The 20,551-nt window shown below is 36.7% G+C and overlaps 1 protein-coding gene across 1 annotated transcript in view; it reads left to right on the forward strand.

Moving 5' to 3' along the window:
• Rga (CCR4-NOT transcription complex subunit regena) overlaps nucleotides 1–20,551 on the forward strand; it is a 77,033-nt gene that overhangs the window by 34,628 nt on the left and 21,854 nt on the right. Inside the window, exons 3-4 of the mRNA XM_089102820.1 lie at nucleotides 6,255–6,454; nucleotides 17,849–18,097. Of these exons, the coding sequence (XP_088958946.1) occupies nucleotides 6,255–6,454; nucleotides 17,849–18,097 (449 nt within the window). The remainder of the gene's footprint in view (nucleotides 1–6,254; nucleotides 6,455–17,848; nucleotides 18,098–20,551) is intronic.

Raw genomic sequence — 20,551 nt, forward strand, 5'->3', positions numbered from 1 at the left:
TGCGTGTAGTCTCGTGGAATTTAAAAGGCGGAGTAATCGAGAAAATACCACTACTGTTTTGAAGTAGCGATGTGGTCTCTATGAAGGAAAATTTCCTTTCGGAACAAGCTGTTAACCTGCTAGAGATAAATGATTGAGTAAAATCATTTGCAATCACAGCCAGCTCAGTAGGAAAAGGGATACCCTCCGCTGGTGTTGCCAAACTCATCAGTAACAGCCTAAACCCCTTACTTTATAAAACTAAGTACTTTTTTGTTGCAGTTAAGGTACACAGAACAGTTATCTACTCAGTGTGTAAGCTCACAGATTACAGAAATGAAATATATTAAGAACGAATGAGTGAGACATGTAGCAAATTATGGGGCTCGGTGAGTAGATATCTTAGTCAAGGTCTTGAGTGCATTTTAGCTGTTGATCTTAATCGTGACCTATCTGATAGGAATAATTCTTGAGCACAAATGCCCCTAGTGTCCTGCAATGGTCTTAGTGTTGCTACCAATGACCCGTGTTTTACATGCATACACAATTTGGCTTTGATATCTAGCCTTGATTTAATGCTAAGCACACCCTAAGCTCAAACCTGTGGCTCATCTCGCGTCGATATAAGAGTTTGTGCATCCGGCCTTTTCCCATTCATGAACGCTTTTCAAGTCCACCATGTACGACTTGACAATCCTCCTAGTGCTAGGAAGTTGAGAATCAAGACTGGAATAGAATTGCTCTGAATACACACCATGCAGTATTAGGCAGTATTCTTGCCAAGATTTGAGTACCTTTCCCTTTATTACTACAAAACGCACTACTTTCGGAAGAAGGACAACAAATGTGCCTGAATATATGTTGCGCGAAAATTTCTCATGCTTGAAAAGGTGCAGAGGTAGCCGCTCTGCCTATTCGGAAAGTTTGAATCGGTAAGGAAGTTCCGAAGGGGTCTGAAAATATTGCTTTTGGTGATGCGTGTGATCATGCAAAGTTCTAGAATCTGCCTTGGATCGGTTGTGATCGTCCGAGATCTGCTTTTTTAAGTAAAATTCGTTCACTTGTTAAGCGTAAGTTTGCCGAAGCCCTGTCTAAGCACAAATGTGAAGAGATCGATCAGCAAATTCAATTAGTGAATAATGATCCAAACGCAATGTGGAGACTTCTTTAGCGTAAGTGAAATCGTGGTGGTGTCGAAGCTGCGATCCCAGGGAGGGACTGGATGTCCCATTTTACTTTTAGTTTTTCCCTCCCGATCAAGAGCTTGAAGATAAGTTCAGCGAAGAAGTAGACAAAGGTCTGAAGTTACCTGGTTCCGGTCTTGGTTACGTATCAAGAATCTTACTGTCGCCATCCGTAAGCTAAGGAAAAAACAATCGTGAGGTATTGACGGTTTTTGTTGTTTGCACCTAATCCATGGAAGTGACAATGTTTTGTGTCATCTTAAACTTTTGATTCAGATTACCGTTAATATTGGTTTCGTACCTGATATATTTCTAACCAGAATTGTTTCTCCTATGATAAAAAAGGAGAAAACCTGGTAGAATATGTATTTCACCCGTCCTATATCTGTTTCATCCGTCCTTTGTAAACGTTATTAATAACATTTCGAGTAAATGTTGTACTCCTGATAACCAGTTTGGTTAGAAAAAAGGTATCGGTCGCGAGCACGTCTATTATATTCTAGCTAATATGCTTATAGAAGCTGATGAGTGAAATTAATGCATTTTCCTGGCGGGTCATGATATTCGTAGGGCATTCGAATCTGAAATATACGCTCAGCTATTACTTTTGGCACATAAATGTGGCATTGCCCGGTTGCTTATTTTACCTCTGCGTAATATGTATAGAAAACTATCTGTCCGAGTTGAAGTACCTTCTAGTAGTAGGCCTGACTAAATCAGTACCAGTGAGGGAAGGAGTTCTACAAAGTGCTATTTTGTCACCACCGTTGTATAATAATAGCATCCTTGAGAGCCAGAAATCGATAAAATGAGTTTTATCTTCTGCGAAATAGGTCTCTCGTTGTTCTTCTTCTTCTTATGTAGAAGAAGATCAACGAGAGACCTATCTTCTTCTTCTTCTTCTTCTTCTTCTTCTTCTTCTTATTCTTGTTGAATTATGTAGGTGATATTTTAAACGCGAGCTATTGCCATTGTTGAATCGAAGAAAATTTTGCTATACTTGGCGTAGCGTTTAAACAGATCGCTCTTGTGATCTGTTCGCAATTCTATCAAAAATGAAGTAGTTGCGTTTTGTGAAAGAGTAGGCTAGTGGGTTCAAGGTATCACGTTGTAAAGTTTTGTGATCGTGATGTTATATTTTCAGATTCTATTATTTATTTAGGAATGCCTATTGGGTCGAATATGGTTTTTACGCGTGCCTTAATGTTGCGTCATTTTGGCGAAAAGACAAGAAAAACGTATGCGGCTCTATCATCAAAAATAAAAAAATATAACCAACAGATTCGAGCCTGCGTGTACAATGTTTTTGTTATACCACAATTTTTTAACTATGTCTACATTCTGGAATGTTTTTTCCAAAAGTGATAAACGAAAGCTGCGGTCAGATTGAGCACCGATTAATGCTAAATATTTGCTTTAGTTACGACCGTGGACGAAGAATTCATCGGTGTCGAACCGGTTTGACATTACTGAACCCATTGGAGCTCTCACTAAGCGTCGGACGTAATTCTTAAAGTCAGTCGAGACCAGTAGCCTTGCCATTGTAATTCGTCCTTAAGTATCTGGTGCAGTAATTAGTTCTTAAGTATCTGATGAATAATGCAAACCCTGTCTGCTGACAACGTGCTTCTGGATATGGGGTATCCCTTAAGATAAACACTCCGATCAGGGTGGCTGCAACCTTTTGTGGCGGGCGGAGCCCACCCTGGGAATCTCAGTATCTAGGTTTAACCTAGCTTCATTCCGGGTCAAGGGTTGGTTGGGCTAGCAACCCTCTACCTGAAAGCAAGTGCTACGCGAAGTGACAGAATAGCCTCGGATCCGGACTTCATTTTAAGGTCTGGACCATCGCGCTACAACGAACATGCTGACGACGTCAGAAGGACTGACAGACTAAATCTTCCGGACCAAAGGGGGCTTCGAATAGCCACCTCGAATGTTTTGACTCTGAATACACCTGCATCAAAGAACCTACTTTCTGACGAGCTTCATAAGAATAAAGTGGCGATTGCCTGTCTCACAGAAATCCGTCTTACCGGAAGCGGAGAAGAGCAAATAGGCAACAATCATTCGTTGCTCTGGCCTGGAGATAGGGTAAGAAGTAAGGCCATTGGCCTTGCTGTAAATATTCTCTTACGAAAGGCATTACTCTTGCACGAAACATATCAGACAGACTAATGAAGGCCTGCTTTGGACACAGGCATGGTAGGATGACCATCGTCGGATGCTATGCCCCGACCAACGATTCCGACGATACAACCAAGGAAGGGCTCTACTCTGCTTTTACCAGATGTCTCTTGGAAGTGTCCCTCCAAGATATAACTATTCTTCTCGGTGACTTCAACCCGATAGTGCGTGATGATATGGGTGTTTGCCGTGGCACATGGGCGCCCATATGGGGGGGCAGGAGGGGGCTCTTGCCCCCCCTGGCTGAATGATGCTGCCTTATTTTTATATTTTTGTTCTGAGATTTCTATTATATAGCATTAAAAGTAGCAATTAGACGAAGTTTGCCCCCCCCTGGAATTCAGCTTATGGGCGCCCATGCCGTGGCACAATTGATCCTTTATCCCCCGGCCCGCTTAACAATAATGGCCTTTGCCTACTTGAACTGTGCTGATCCAGTGACCTTGTTATCACAAACACCTACTTTCAACGCAAATTATCCACCAGTACACGTGGTAAAGTAATGACAATTACACAAAGAAGATGATTGACTATGTTATTATCTCTAAACGCTAAAAATCCTTGCCAAAGAACTGTACAACTTACAGATCAGCAGAGCTCGGAAATGCAGATCACAGGATTTTGTGTGCCAAAGTCCAGCTTCGCGTCCAAGCACAAAGATTAGAAAGAAGGGCAATCACTGCAGATATTGGGAAACTTGAGGAGTCTAATAGTTGCCTGAAGTATAGTATCGAGGTATCTAATCGCTTTGAGCTCCTTGGTACACTTAGCAGCAGCGAAGGCACCTGGGAGTATTTTAAATTGCGGACGAGCGATGCAGTACAACTGGTGCTTGGCAAGATAATTTTTCTGAAGAAATCGTGGCTAACTAATGAAATGCTGCAGGCCATAGAGCAAAGCCAGAGGGCATGACTCTTTGGGGACATGGCCAGTTATCGAAGCGTTAATGGATTACGGAACAGACTCATTCACCGGGACCGAAGTCAGTTTGTTGTCAGGAAAGCGAATGAAGTTGAGCTAGCAGAAAAACAAATACATAGGTAGCCTGCTCAAGCATCTCCGAGATCTCACAGAAAATGAAATTCTCACGTTGAGACCTGTCTTATCCAGGGATGGGACAATTCTTTCTGATGAAGGCTCTTGTCTTGAGCAGTGGGAGGACGACCTCTGCTCGCTCCTAAACAATACCAGCTCGTCTGTCCTCCAAATTATAGTCTCAGCCTCGGTCTTCGTAATCTGGCAAACTGAGGTAATCCCCGAAAATTGGCGGAAGGGTTTCATTACTTCCTTATGGAAGAGGAAAGGCTCTAGAAGTGACTGCTCGAATATCATGATATAACTCTGCTGTAAGTCCCCGGAAAACTTTTCTCAATGGTCCTGCTGAATCGGTGTGGGAATATTATTCGTAGGATTTGGCGACCGGTGCAAGTCGCGTTTATGTCGGGTAGTTTAACTATCGAGCAGGTTGTCACAATTCGACGGATAATAGAAAAACTACGTTGTTCTGACCACGTTGTCTTCGTTGACTTCCGTGCTGCGTTCGACTCAGTGGACCGAGAAGCTATTTAGCGAGTTCTAGATTTGACTGGCCTCCCTGAGAAATACTGCAGACTTCAAAGCTCTACACCATGGAACAGAGAGCTCTGTTCAAGTCAACAGCCGGTGCAACATGTTCTTCCAAATCGCGACAAGAGTGTGTCAAGGATGTGCAGTGGCATCAGAACTCTTAAGTATCCTCATAGACCAAGTTATAACAAAGACGACTCAACGTCTCAGCTTTGGGATCAAGTTTGGAGTTCGTGTCATCTCAGATGTGGATTTTGCTGACGACTTGGCCATCCTAGCGGACTCCGTGGGTCAGTTGCTGGGAGCGCTTCGAATCCTACGAGAAAATGCCGCAAAAGTGGGACTGCACATAAACTGGAATAAACGAAAATTATGGTGATAGACCGATAAGTATATAGACCACTTTATAGACCATAAAGTGGGACTGCACATAAACTGGAATAAACGAAAATTATTGCGATAGACCTGTATTCTTCTGCTGTCAATATTCAATTCGCCTGGTTAGAACAACTGGCATTGAAGTTGTCCAAAGGTTTACCTACCTGGGCTCCACAATTTCTTCAAATGGCTCGCTTCTCCCCGAGCTGTAAGCAAGAATATCCAAAGTATCTTTTGCCATGGGCAGGTCGAACTGTCACCTTTGACGAAAACTGAATGTCAGTCGTTCAACACCCTCATCGGTTCTGTGATGCTTTACGTAGCAGACTCATGGCATGCATCAGGCGTAACCCTAAAGGCCATCGATGTATTCGAGTCGAAGAGTCTGAGAAGGATTGGAGGTCTACGGTGGTTTGAGTTCGTGAGTAACGAGAAGCTGCTGCTGCTCACCAAGCAGTCTCAGTTTTCTACCGAAGCAGCTGAACATCCTTACGATGATTTGGATTCTTACTTTGAATGCCCCTGCACTTGGCCGACCAAAGGAACGATGGTCCGACAGCCTGTCGCGAGTTCCTGACGTTGGCAAACATCAGACCGAGCCAAGCACAAACGCTCGCAATGGACCGAAGTGGATGGGGAAGGCAGACGTTACTCTCTGTACCAAGCACCGCCTGACAGGAGACCTAAGACACGTAAGTCAAAGTGCATGTATAGTGTCTAAGTTTTCGTCCATTCCTGTTGTTTTTTTTTTGTTTGTGTAATCTTCTCTGTGTCTATTTCTTTACTCTATTTGTGGTCTTTTACCGTTTTTCGAGTGGGCAATGAAATTATCTATCCATCTATCTATCTATCTGTAAATGGTTTAGATGGGTCACTGTCTCCAAAAGACTTGTATTAATTATTTTATTTGGCAGTGAAAATGTAGACATTATTCTAAGAGTGAAATCTTTCATATTTTAGAGCTAGTCAAAGCCCCCAATCACATAGCCTGGGTCTCAGTTCTCGAGGCTTTGGACAAACACAAGGACTAATGGGGAGTTTACATGGTGCCTATGGAATTGAACTACCTCCAACGTTAGACCCCTCTGAGTTCCCTTCATTAACAAATAGAGGTCAAGAAGGAATTGGTGGAGGAGGACTCCCTGGAAGGTCCAACTACGGTAATAAATATCGCCTTTGTTGTAGGGGTAAAGGTTCGGGACAAATTATATGCTTTAATTCATATTTCTTGACAGATCTTATATTGCTTGATGGTAAAAAAAACTAATAACTAAATAAGAATAAATTTAACGTGAAATGTAGGCATTATATTCATGAAGAAAGTAGCACCATTTAAAATTAAAAACCGTTTGAATGTCAATGAATCTGATAACAGCATTAACCAAAAGAATGATATAGATATGATTGTAGAGTATAGCTGAAATTCATTTAGGAGTTTATCCACTAATGTTGAACTACATTAAATCAAATAAAGGAACAAAAACAGAGAAAACAGTGGAGCATGAGAATGAAACAACCCAGGGAGGAGGAAGTAAAGGAATGAAAATAGGATCAAACAAAGCAGCGGGGGAACGAAGGAGCAAAGACAATACACGGACACAAGAAAGAACACTGAAATAAACACTGTATTTTATGAACTGAGATCTGGGCAGTTCCCGGACCACTTGAAATCATACAAAAAAGGACAAGTGTGAAGTATGCATTGCAAACATACAGTTTTTTTTAAGTGATCACAGGAAGGATGAACTCGGGTATGAACACAGCTACAGAGACCGGCACCGTCATAGGACTGAATACAGAAGCAAAGACAAGAACGAGCATAGGAAGAAACAACGTAACAAAAACTTGGGATAATAATAAACAATATAAATGAACTATCAATTATAATTTTCATGACAAAACAGTTAACAGTTGAAAAGATGACCAGTCGTAATCGCACAGGAGTGATCCACAGGAAGGAGTACATGCATTAAAAACAGGAATAAAGACCAGGAACGTAAATAGGATCATGGAACGGGAACGAAGCAATACAGGAGGGAAGGAGTGCAGGGACGAACACAGGAACAAATAGGAAAAGATATAGGAATGAAGGAGCAAAAGAATACAGGTTTGAAAACAGGTGCAAAGACCGGCACCATCATAGGACTGAACACGGAACAAGGAACACAGAAGTAACACAAGAACGAACACAGGAGCAAGCTCTGTAACGCAAATTTGAGATAAGAATATACAGTTTTGACTGAACTCTCAATTATAATTGTCATGACAAATCAGTTAACTGTTGTTTTGCCATTATAGTACTGTCAAAGTATATTGAAACTAAAAAAAGGGAACGAACATAGGAGCAACAACAGGAAAAACATAAGAACACCAGAACAAAGCTACAAAGGAGAAAAAAAGCAAAGGAACGAACACTGGATCATATACAGGGACAAAACAGATTGAAAAATATACTGGCCTTTTTAAGAAGCGAAGGTGCCAGTACTATAAAAAGATGCATATTTTGGCGAAAACTTCATTTTTTTTTGGCACCACATCAATTATTTAAAATATGGTTCACTCTTTAATAGGTTCCAGCTAAAAAGAGTGGTAGGTCGGGGGGCTTTTGAATTGACTCATAGCAACAGCGTACTGCTCTAACAGGGTCATGCTTTTCATTTCGCCATTATCACGAGTAGCGGTGTTTGTTGTTTGCACTTACAGAGCTGTTTTTTAATTTGAAAAAAAAAAAATGAAGACAAACATCACTAAATTTCTCTCTATGTACAAGCTAGTTAAATACAGTTAATGTTGTGTCAAAACTACTCTATTTCTTTACTTCTAGTTGGTTTCTTCCTGTTTTGCTCCCTTGTTTGATCTTGCGTTCATTCCTTGTTTCTTTGTTTCAATATTAATGTTTACATTAGTTGCAATAGGCTTTGACGGTGGTATAATTGATCCTTCTTTTTACCTTATAACCTTTTGTTTTCTCTTTTTCTTTTTCTTATCCTTTCCTCTGGATTTCTTTCGTCTCTGAAAAAAATAAACTGCGGCTACCATGATATATTTTAGAAATATATATCATACAAATTGCTGCTCAATTATTTATTGCTATTTTCGCTCCAATGTTGACTCCTGTAGTTTTTATGTATGTGTATATTACACAGAGGAAACTGAAACTGTTTCAGCACTTGAAACGTCAACTCGGCGTTTGGAATGTCGCCAGCAGCAATTGAAGCGTACCAGCAGTGCTCTGCAGGATCTCTGTCTTTTACTCACTGGAAAATGCCTTGCGTTTTTTTAGATGGAACTTTGTAAACGGCTGCAATCATGATTTATTTTAGGAATATCAATCATACACATTGTTGCTTAAATTGTTTATTGCTATTTTCGCTCCTGTGTTGATTCCTGTATTTTTATGTACATGTATATCACACACAGGAAACTGAAATCTTGCAGTGACTGAAACGTAGACTCGACACCCTCTGCAACATACGAATATGTTGTTGTAAGTCTTTATTTATGTTCCTTCTTTGCTATATTTATGTTTTGCTGAGGATGGCCCTTGGACATAAGGCCGAAATATTCATTCAAAAAAAAAAAAAGAAATCCACTGTCTTACGAAAAGAATTCCCTATTGTTCTTCTTGTTTTTAATGTTTATATCTTGTAGTGTGCGAAGATGCGGTTTTGTCAAAAATTGTATTTTGCTTTAATACTATACGTTGTTTGTTGTTTGTCTGGTTTGTTCTTAATTGGTGCACCATCTTCCCACCATAGCTTGTACCGACACCAACTGCTCCAGTCGTTGCTTGTTTCAGAGAGGTCCCATGTTTCTCTACGAAATAGTTTGGTTGTTGGATGGAACCATTACAAATCAGTCTTTGATTTTGATTCTTCTGTTAACTTTTGGATAATTACTGATTTTTTTTAAGCATTATATGTACACTTTTTCCTCGGTCTTTCTTGGGTCTTGAGACCACTCTTTGTCCTGTTGTTATTTGGGTTGTTTTAAATGTGTTATGTTTAGTCGGACGGATGCTTTTTGTGATTGGTAAATTAACTTCCCTTTTCTTATTTTTCTTTTTCAAGTCTTTCATTTTGGTTGATGTGGTTTATTTATGTGTTTTATTTAGTTTTGTTTTTATTTCTTTGCATAACTAGCTCGCCTTTGCCAGACATTTGCGAATATTTTATTTGTTATACATTGTTTGCAGTAAACGAACCTAAACCTGATATTATATATGTTGAAAGGAAATGAGACTACCAGGACGTGCATTTGTATTTTTTTGGGGGGGGGGGGGGTAAGCCGCGGAAAGTTTTTATTAGAGGGTATCATGTAAAAGATGCGAGGAAAAAAATAATGAAATTAAAATTGTCTTGATTTAATTAAGAAAGAAGAGAGTAAAGACTTGCAGTTGGTCTCGTACCGTATGAATACAGTTGCCATCGTTACCACAGAATAGGATGAACTCGATTCCTTTTTAGTACAAGGAGAGTCCTTTCACCATTGTGCTGTGGCAACTGTTTACATAAAAATACTGTTGAATCTGTTGTGTCTAAGACGTATTGTGAATAATTATCCCATACAATTACGGGACGATTAAGTTTTTCGTCTCCTCGTTTATCTTCTTAAATATACTAAATAAAATAAAAACATTTTGTTTCATTATTTAAGATTATAATTTGTCCTAATTACTGAAAAAGCTTAATTGTTTGTCTGAACTCTATTTTTGGTGATCTACATAATCCTCATACTAGGAACTGTGGTGCTAATTTTACAAAAGCCAGCCACCCATTGCTGTGAGATATTAAATAAAAAAAAAAAAATTTTTTTTAACTGAAAGTAAGGAGCGACATTAACGCTTAAAACTTACAGAAATTATTCCGTATATGAAAGGGGCTGTCCCCTCCTCGACGCCTCGCTCTTTACACTGTAGTTTTTTATTGTTTAAAAAAATATACTTATGAGACAGAGTCAAACTTTAGCGTCAAGAGCGAGACGTTGAGGAAGGGACAGCCCCTTTCATATACGGAATAATTTCTGTAAGTTTTAAATTTTAATGTCGCTCCTTACTTTCAGTTAAAAAACCTTTTATTTATTTAATTTCTGAACGTTTTTGAATTAATGCAGCTTTGAATTTGGGTCACCGTTCATGAATAATTAAGACGAAATTTGCATATTAATTTTTACTTTTTTTGGCTAAATGGCTTTCTCGAAATTTTGTTCTGACGTAACTTACGAATTAACTTACGTAATGAACTTCTATATTCGTAAGTTTTTATTACGTATATTAGGTAGTTCGCCCCCTCGTCAATACCTCGCTCTTTACGCTAAAGTTCGAATTTTGTTCGAATCACTAACCCCTGACTCACAAAGCCGCTTAATTAGAATAGATAGCTCTTTTGAAAGTACTAAAAAAACATTAGCGTGAAGAGCGAGGTATTGACTTGGGGGTGAACCCCTTCATGTACGTAATTAATTCTGTTCGTTTTAAGTTATAAAGTTGCTCCTTTCTGTCAGTTGAAAAAACTTGTTTTTTTCATTTAATTTCTCATCGTTTTTTAAATAATGCTGGGAAATCCGGCGCCCCTTCCTAGAAATTTCCTTTCCCTCAAGGAAACATCCTCAATGGAAAGATCCTCACCCGTACCCCCTTCTCTGACTCCCCCACCAGAAAAAAATCCCTCCTGAAAACGTCTATATACTTCCAATTAACCAATACTATATGCAAACAATGGGCAAAGTTTGAAACTTGTAAGCCCTTCCCCCAGGAACTGTGGGGGATTAAGTCATCCTCAAAGACATATTTATTAGATTTTCGATAATGCTGAACAAAATGGCTATCTCGAAATTTTGATTGGGTGACTTGGGGAAAAAAATGAGCATGGGAGGGGTCAAGTTGCCCCTCAATTTTTTCGGTCACTTAAAAAGGGCACTAGAACTTTTAATTTGCGTTCGAATGAGCCCTCTCACTCAACTCTAGGAGTACTGGATTGATACGATCACCCCTGGAAAAAAAAGAATAAAAATAAACACGCATTCGCGATCTTTCTTCTGGCAAAAAATACAAAATTCCACATTTTTGCCGATGGAAGCTTGAAACTTCTATAGTAGTGTTCTCTGATACGCTGAATCTGATGGTGTGATTTTTATTAAAGTTCTATGACTTTTATGGGTTATTTCCCCTTTTTTTCGAAATACGGAAAATTTTCTCAGGCGCATAACTTTCGATGGGTAAGACTAAACTTGATGAAAATTGTATATTTGAAATTAGCATAAAAATCTGATTTTTTTTATGTACCTATTGGTATCAAAATTCCATTTTATAGAGTTTCGGTTACTATTGAGCCGGGTCGCTCCTTACTTACAGTTCGTTACCACGAATTGTTTGATCAATTAAGACATGATATTGAAGTTTAGATTAAGGGTAATGGAGGTAATTGAAACTTTAAAAATAGGTTTAAAAAAAAACTTTCAGTGAGGAAGAATCACTATTTGAAGTTGATTCGGGAATGGTAACTATTTTTTCGTATTAGCCTTAAATGGTAAAAGTTTATCGTGAAGACAAATTTACAGGAATTTCGTAAAATAGCCTGAAAGCCCTCGTAAATGGTGTTGGATCGAAATCAAAACTGCAGGAATGGAACATCATAGCTGGAATCTTTATTTAAGAGAATGATAGTCCCCCTTCTCGGACAAGAAGTGAAATAAATTTTTCGAAAGGGTGAGACTTAGTGACACGTCTCCTTTTCTTCTTTTTTTCCTTTTTTTCGTCGCCGCTAGTGGGCACAGAAACATCACTGGGAGGTCTTTAAGGCCTCATTTGAAACAGAATTTTTGTATATGCGTGCTTTTTGTAAGCAATAAAACTTAATATTAAAATAAAATGCAATTTTTGACCAAATCTGTATTTTAATAAACAAAACGATGTTTTGACAAGAGAAAATACAACAAACTTACCTTCCGAAAGCTTGAAATGTCGTCGGGCTCCTTGTACTATTTTTCCTTGTACCGCTTGGATAAAAGCTATAGTACTACAACAAAGTACAATCTTTGAGAAAAATGTAATTAATATTCGTACCTATTCAGAAGAATTTTTTTAGTGACCCATTTTCTCTTATATTTCCCTATTGTAATTGATATATTGATTGGTAAAAAGCTTATTGATTTCTTTCTATTACAATTGATTTCGAAATAAATATTTCTAAAGCAATGCAAAACTGTCAACGTACACCAAAAAATCTTCACTAACAATCTATAATGTTAACTATTGACAAGTAAAAACTATCATTAATTAAATCAATTAACTCAAATTATCGCTTATTCGATCATAATAGCAAAAAGTTTTTTTAGATTATATATATATATATATATATATATATATATATATATATATATATATATATATATATATATATATATATATATATATATATATATATAAAGAGATCAAACCCAGAGACACTTCAGGCTGAATTTGAAAAGGCTTTGGCTCAAAATGGCAATCTACACGAATATACACCGACGGATCGTGCAATGAAGAAGCTACTACTGTATCGTTATTACAGAGTGACTTGAACTGCAATCTTCCTTCTCCCGAGGAGAGCCCTTAGACGCAGCACTGTAGTAACTGTTAGTTAAGAATGTTTTATCATATTTAACGTTATGCTATATCTGGATATGACCCAGGCATATTGTTTTTTGTGTTGTATCCTATAGTAAAAACTTTTAGCCTTAAGATTAATTGAAATATTAGTTACCATTCTTGATCTTAAAAAAAACGGAATGTTTTGTTTTACATATAGAACTGAACAATGTAACGTTTACGTATAGAACTGAACACTGAACCATTGTTTTATAGAATTGTTTTATACCTATGATAACGTTAGCATATAATGACGTTATACCATTAGGATATTAATAGGTACTCAACTGAGTGAGCTAAATGGGGGAAAAATTCTTTTGGGGGAAAAAATTCCTCACTATTTCGGATACGAGCCTGAAATCTCGAAAATAGAGTTCTCTAATATGTTGGACCTAATGGTTTGATTATTATTAAGATCATATTTTCAGGCATGTAGCTATCGATTAGTAACATTAAAGCCCAATGAATTTTGTATATTTGGAAGCAGCAGCTTAAAAAGTCAACTTTTTTTGTGCATTATTTCTTACAAAACTCCTTTTTTGAAGTTTCGGTTCCTATCGGCCTGAGTCGCTCCTTACTTACAGTTCGTTACTACGAATTGTATGAAATTAATATCCACTTTCGATATTTTGTTGCTACTGAGTAAAAATCAATGTCACTTTTGACAGGACAAATGTCGAAAGATCAGTACTGAAGTATTAGATATGAAAAGATTGAAAAATCACATTAGTTATTGTTTGTTTAGTTCAACCGTCTAACACGTCTGCGCTTACTAAGTTATACTCCTTACTGTAATTCCAAAGAACAAATTATGAAACGTAGAGAAGAAAAATTAGAAGGTAAGTTTTTAAAGAAATGAAAGCTTTTTGCTACCATTATTGATGTCTGATAACAAACAAGTTCAAGAAAAGAACTAGTAATGGACACTTAAAGGAGAGTAAAGGAGCTAGTAAAGGACATTTGGGTTTAAAAGATGCTTAAAAAACTCATGCAACAATACAAATGGATAAGAAAGCAGTACAAGAAAGAAAGTTGATTGTAAGCATCACCACTTGGAGCTCGTGTATTTTACTTCGATTTGTGCAACATTTTTGAGGCATAACTCTGCCTCCCGATTCCTAGAAGTTTAAGCACTAAACTTAGAGTCTTGCTATTTAATTCTCTGAAAAAGGATATCCACTTAGATCGATATTTTGTGGCTCCCGAGTAAAGACTAATGTCAGTTTTGGCAAGCTGAAATTTAGGAAGGATGACTATCTTCCAGGAGTTTATCACGTTGGTAGACGTTAGGATGATAATTCGAGAAAACTTTTCCTGGAACAGTTGAATACTAAATTGGAGAGCCTAAAATTGACGATGTAGAAGATTTTGGAACAATTTTAAGAATTTAAAAAAGTTTGTGAAGTCACATGGTATCTTAAGGGGGAAAGTTAGAACCTCAGCCAGGAATATTAGTGAAAATGCTTTAAGTTTAGTAGAGCGCAGGTGGGGCTTGAGCGAGAAATATTTGAGTGGTAGATCATATGAAAATAAGAGGGATGCATGGAAGGGGGAGAAAGCACTGACCTATGAATTAAGGAGATCATGGATAAAATGACTGAAGGTTCGGAAGATTCAGCCAGACGGCATGATTTTTTAAAATATTGTACTGGTATGTTAATAAATTGAAAGGGAGTAGTCAATCTGGACTAACTTTGGATGTGAAGAAAGATTCATTTTGTGAAGAAGAATTAGCGACAGTACTAAAAGGATTAAAAGATCATAAGGTCTCAGATCTTGACAGTGTGGGAAACTAGAACTTTAAATATGGTAGTTGTGAAAATAGAGGTAAATTATTGAAGATTATAAAAATATTTTAAAAAAGGGAAAGTAGCTGGTGATTTTAGGGAAGCTCTAATTAAAACCGTCTATAAGAAAGGTGATAAGATGGAGTGTGGTAATGGTAGACGAATTAGCTTGGCTTCTGATGGAAGCAAATTACTTAGTATGATGATAATTTTTAGATTTAGATATGGCGTAGGTAAAGGTTTAAGAGAAGAACAGTGCGCTTTTATGAATGGGAGAGGATGAGTCAATCAAATTTTCACTCCTAGATTAGTATTTTAGAAGTGCCCGAGTCATCAGACCTCTTTAGCCCTCACTTTCATAGATTATGAGAAAATGTTTGATTCAATCGATATAAGAGCTTTAGCGAAGGTCCTATTTTTGTGTGGCATACCAAATAAATACTTTAAAATGATTAGTGATTAATATATTAAGGTAGGAAATAAAGTTTTTAGCTGGTTTCGCATTCAATCAGGACTTAAGTAGGGTTCTAATGAGCACAACTCTCCTAGACTTTAGAAAAAGTTAGAACTAGGTTATGCTGATGGTTTCTGCCTCCTAGATGAAAATGTTAGCAAAATGAATGAATTTTTCCAGGTTTGCCACTTCATGGTGCAAGAATAGATTCGGAAATTAAAGTTAAGAAGACTAATTCGTTAAATCTGTAAACAAGCGAAGACTAAGAGGTTATTTTGGGCAACGGGAAATATCGATTAAGTGGACAGCTTCATTTACATGGATAGTACTATTAGTAAAGACAATGGGTGCAATGAAGATGCTAAAAGTAGAACAGCCAAGGCCCAGGATGTTTTTTTTTTTTTTTTTTGCAATTGAATGACAGTTCGGAAGACAAGTCTATGAACAAGAAGACAAGTCTATAAACCAAGGGTAGAATATTGCAAGCTATAATGATGACACTGGTCAGGTACAGGTCCAAAGGGTCGGCGCTTCGAAAGAGGGAGAAGGATTTATTAGTGGTTTTCCATAGAAATTGCCGACCGATTCTTTTGGACATCCGTCTGATTTGCCGTATTTTGAACGGTTGGCTATGAAAAATGGGGTTCAATCTCGGTTTCTATGGCTATTATGAGAGAAAGGTTGAGATGGTTAGGAGACGTTCTGCGGATGAAGGATGACAGATTACCAAAGATCGTCCTTTCCAACCATCTAGGGCCAAACGGAAAGCAGGTCGTCCCCCAATGGGGTGGGAGGATGTCATAAGGAAAGATTTATAGGAAAGTTGGACTTCTTGGGAGGTTATAATGAGGGAGGTTTTGAATAGATTGGGGTGGAGGAGAAGCATGTGTACGTGTGTTGACCTCGTGTCGCTTAGTGCTGTAGTGAGTTTTTAGTTGTAGTAGTAGTTGTATAGTTTACTTTTTGGAATGAGAACAATATCTTTCCCTTAAAAAACTTTTATACCTATTTTTAAAGGAAGGGAGAGGGGCTTTCTAAATTCTCGTTATCAAGACACCTAACAGAAGGCGGTTGAATCTTTGTTAAACTTGATGGGGAGTGAGACTAAGTGCCCTAGTTGTTCCTTTGCATATAAAGGAGATCTTCTGTGAAACATAAAATTTATTGAAAAAAAAAATCTTGCTCGGTGCATTATTTATCTTTATTTTCCTTGCTGTTCTTTAAACAAGTATTCTCTTGCCACACTTATAATTTACAAATAAATATAATTCGATCGTATTTTTTCTAATCAATTTTCTTTGATTTTGCTGATTAATTAGGATCCACCTGGGAGAGTTTTTTTTTTTTATTTCAAGGCCGAAGTAGTTCTCTTTTTTTTTCTTTTTTTTTTTAATTACCTGCAAAAAATACTAAATTTGGACCTGTGGTGGATTCGGAGAGATTCCTCCTTACAGTTTTCATTTACCTTATACAATCGATTAACAAAAAACAAAAACTATCAAAATTGAAGACAACGCCTAGGTTATATAGGAAGATATCAAGCATGAGAAAAACGTATTAAAACAGTGGTGATTATTGAATACCAATTATCGGCTCGTTTAACCGAAGAGTATATCGGACGACAGACATTAAAAAGGAAACAACTTGGAGCCTATACTTTTGTGAGGATCGGAGAAAAATTGCTCCCTTCCCTCAACAGAAAACGAAGTCGCCCTTTATACCCCCCCCCCTCCTTGCCGCCACCATCCACAAATTTTCTCTAGAAGTTTCAAGCTGATCCTCTAGCCATGAGACAAAATAGACTGAGCTTACCGAACTACAACTTTAAAAAAGTTCATTTTTCAAAGAGAAAAGATCCCCAGGTCCCTTTTAATCTTATTCTGTATCTACGAAAGTGCATAAAAGGATATATAAAAAAAAAAAAAATTTGTATAATGATCCAACGTAAAACTTTGTAAAATGTTCAATTGTCAAGGCTCGAAACAATGACCCATGAATAGAGACTATATTCTATATATTTTATCTCGCCTGACCACATAGCATATATTTGGTTTTACATCTTTGGTCTCTTAATATATATGTTACCGTGAATGTTCGAAATCTGGTTAATGTCGACATTCGCGGGTGAGTGTCCGAAATTCCTTTTTCACTGTTTGAATTCAATAACTTTGCGAGTCAGCTTTTTCAGTCTTATGTAAGCTATGTTGGTAAAAGTTAAAGTTAGGTTAGGTTAGATCATGTTAGTTTATGTAAGGTTAGGATAAGTTAGGTTAATTTTGGTTCTATATATCTGAAATGGATTACCGGCCTAACCTCACCTAATCAAACCTAATCTAATCTGACCTAACCTGTCATCATCGAAACTTGCATTAAATTGAAAAGGTTGACTGGCAATGCTGACTAAATCCAAGGAGAAAAAAAAGGTATTTTGGACATTCACCTATTTGAGGGCATTCACGGTAACATATACAAATAAATGGGTTTCCCATAAACGTTTTTTTTCTACCGACACTATTTATATTGTAAATAATTTATATTTACTAAATCATAATAATGGTAAAATGGCTAATTCAGCTGATTTCTCAATGTTTATGACATTTCCTTACAATTTTTTATGCTGAAATATCTCCATTAATATGCCTTTTTTCTTCTTTTTGTCTGTCTAACTGTTCTTATTATTTTGTAGTTGGTGTGATGAAGAACCCTAGTGGCGAACAAAATGAATTTACAATGTCCAATGAAGATTTTCCTGCTTTACCTGGAACTCAAAACAAGGAAACTGAGGGGAGCTCAACGGGGGATAAGTCAGTACAACCTATAGGAAGTGGATCCGCTGTAGGGAGTGGAAGACCTAACGGCTTATCAGCCATTGAATCTAGTAGTAACGATTCAAGGGGACAATCTAGTAAAAAAGGGCTTCAAACAAGCCCAGATGGTAAGCAGCCTACTAAAAATCTCAAAAGGACTAGATACGCAAAGTACTCGTTACTTAAGTGCTTGAAGTACAAAAGCACTTTAAGTACTTAAATACTTACCGTACAAAGTATTTAAGTACTCAATACTAAAAGTACTCAAAATTATGAGTAAAGAGGCGATAAAGAAAATAGTATTTATTGCTTGAAACAAACTTCCTTTCTGTCAAAGCAAACCTTACAAGACGTTGTATGTTGTCAATAATAATTTTTAGACGCTTTAAGATGAAAAAATATTGCTGCCACTATTTCAGTATATACATTTAGCAGTTCTTCTCGTGTCTTTGATACTTTCTGTATGGTGGTCTCTTGAAAGACTCTGTCATGGATTGTGGGCCCTTTCTGTTAAATTAGAAATCAATATCATCTTATGAAAACTGAGGATATTGGATACTTCGCAAACGGATGCTATGTGAATACGACTCGGCAGCATGAATATCTTGGCTTTTAGCTTCTTTTTTTAATGTCATTTGTGAGGATCATTGGCCTAAAAAAGTGCTTGTCTTTTCAAATTTTTTTAAGTGTGATTTTTTTTTCAAGCCTTTATCTTCTAATGCATCAAAAAGTAAAATAAAAAAAAAATATTTTCTTCGGAAAATTGAAGCTTGAGAAAACAAAATTTTACAACATGGCCAACCCTAAAACGATGTAGAACTAATTATAATACCATTAAAAATTTCAATTTGTCCTGATAGCAAAAACAATTCGGCATCATTTGTGTTCCCGTACATAAAATATCTTTTTGACAAATATTGCTTTATTCAGAAAATTTTTGTAACTTCTTTTTGTAGTTGAATCTTAATAAAATGAATGTCTCTTTTTTGCTCAAAGAACTTCCTTCTTTTTTTGGCTTTGTTTTGCCAGTAAAAAATCCGTGTCTTTTTTCAGGTCTTATCTGGGATTTTGTCTTTTTAAAGAAAGTAATGGGAGAGAAGCCCTCACGGATAAACGCCTAAACAAAGCCGTATTCTGGGAAGAGGCTAAGAGATTTGACCCCCCCCCTCCCCTCTCAAATGTTTTTCCAACTCGTAAAAGCAGAACATAGGTGCATAAAAACACATTTGATGTTTTTCAAAGTTTTTATTTGTGTTTTAAGTTTTGGATTAAAAAAAAATCACTTGATGCCTTTTTTGTGCTCTTTCATGATTTTTAATTGCTTCTGGGGTAAATTCCATTCTCAGTCCTTAATGAGGCTCTAAAGGTAAAACAGTGTGTAGTTACCAAACTTTTAAAAACCTGTTTCTAATAAATTCTGTCGAATTGCCATTTTTAGCTGCTTCAGGAATGGTAATTTTTTGATTTTCTTTAGTCTTAATAGTAAGATGTTGTTTCGAAAACAAATTTGTAGGAACTGAAAAGAACCTGAAACCCTTCGAAAATGACGTCCCAGTCAAGCTGACGTCATTTTGTGGGGTTTTTGACTATTTTTTAAGTTTCACGCTTGACTTGATTTATTGACAAAATAAAAAACAATACGTACACTTATTCCTGTGCTGCCAACATACCAGAGGTTGTAATGGGGATTTGAGAAATCAATCATTTGATAAAAATATCACACAAAATTTTACAAAAATATCATCAAGCAAAAATATCCTTTTTCTAATATCATTAAGCAGAAAAACTAAGCAAACAACAAACAAGCAAAAACTAAACAAAAAAATGGAAGCATTTTTGTCATCTACTCAAAAAATTATTTTTAATATTTTTTTCAGAATAAGATTATCGAAAAATTTGTCAAATTACGTAAATTACGTAAAATTGTTTTCATAATAACGTTTTACTATTAAGACTAAGGAAAATAATAATCATATATTAAATAAGGTAATTTTTGGTCTTCAGCCAGTTTTCTTAGAAGCACATTTCTAAAACCTTGTTTATTATGGGCTGTTTTGAGCCTTGTTAGTCTGTTAAGGGCTAAAAGTGTAATTTCCCCTCAGAAGCCATTATTGAATTATGAAAGAGTATCAAAAAGTCATCAAGTGATGTATCCACTCTCATGCTAACTAAATCATGTTGAAAACGGCATATTTATCTTTGACGTGACCTTCAAATTCACTTTTTAACAAAATTAAAAACGATTAAAATGAAATTAATTAATTAGAAATGTATTTTTAAACTGTTGGTAACTATGGGCTGTTTTGGGCCTTTGTAGTTTTCCCCTGAAGCGAATATTGCACTCTGATAGATCATAAAAAAGGCATCAAGTGATGTATTCACTTTCATCCTAGCTAAATTACGTTGAAAAGTGCATATTTACCAGTCAAAAACAAAATCACATTAATAACAAAAGAAACCTATTAACTTTGATGGCACTCATATTCAACCTAGTTTTCCGTTTATAAAAAAGTGGGAAAAGTTACTTTTAGATAGATTCATGGACTGCTGTTTCTTAATGATCTTGTTGCACGTTTGTCTGG

Source organism: Artemia sp. Qi Xiang Cuo, chromosome 16 (genome assembly GCF_049724085.1).
Source record: "Artemia sp. Qi Xiang Cuo chromosome 16, ASM4972408v1, whole genome shotgun sequence".
NCBI lineage: Eukaryota > Metazoa > Arthropoda > Branchiopoda > Anostraca > Artemiidae > Artemia > Artemia sp. Qi Xiang Cuo.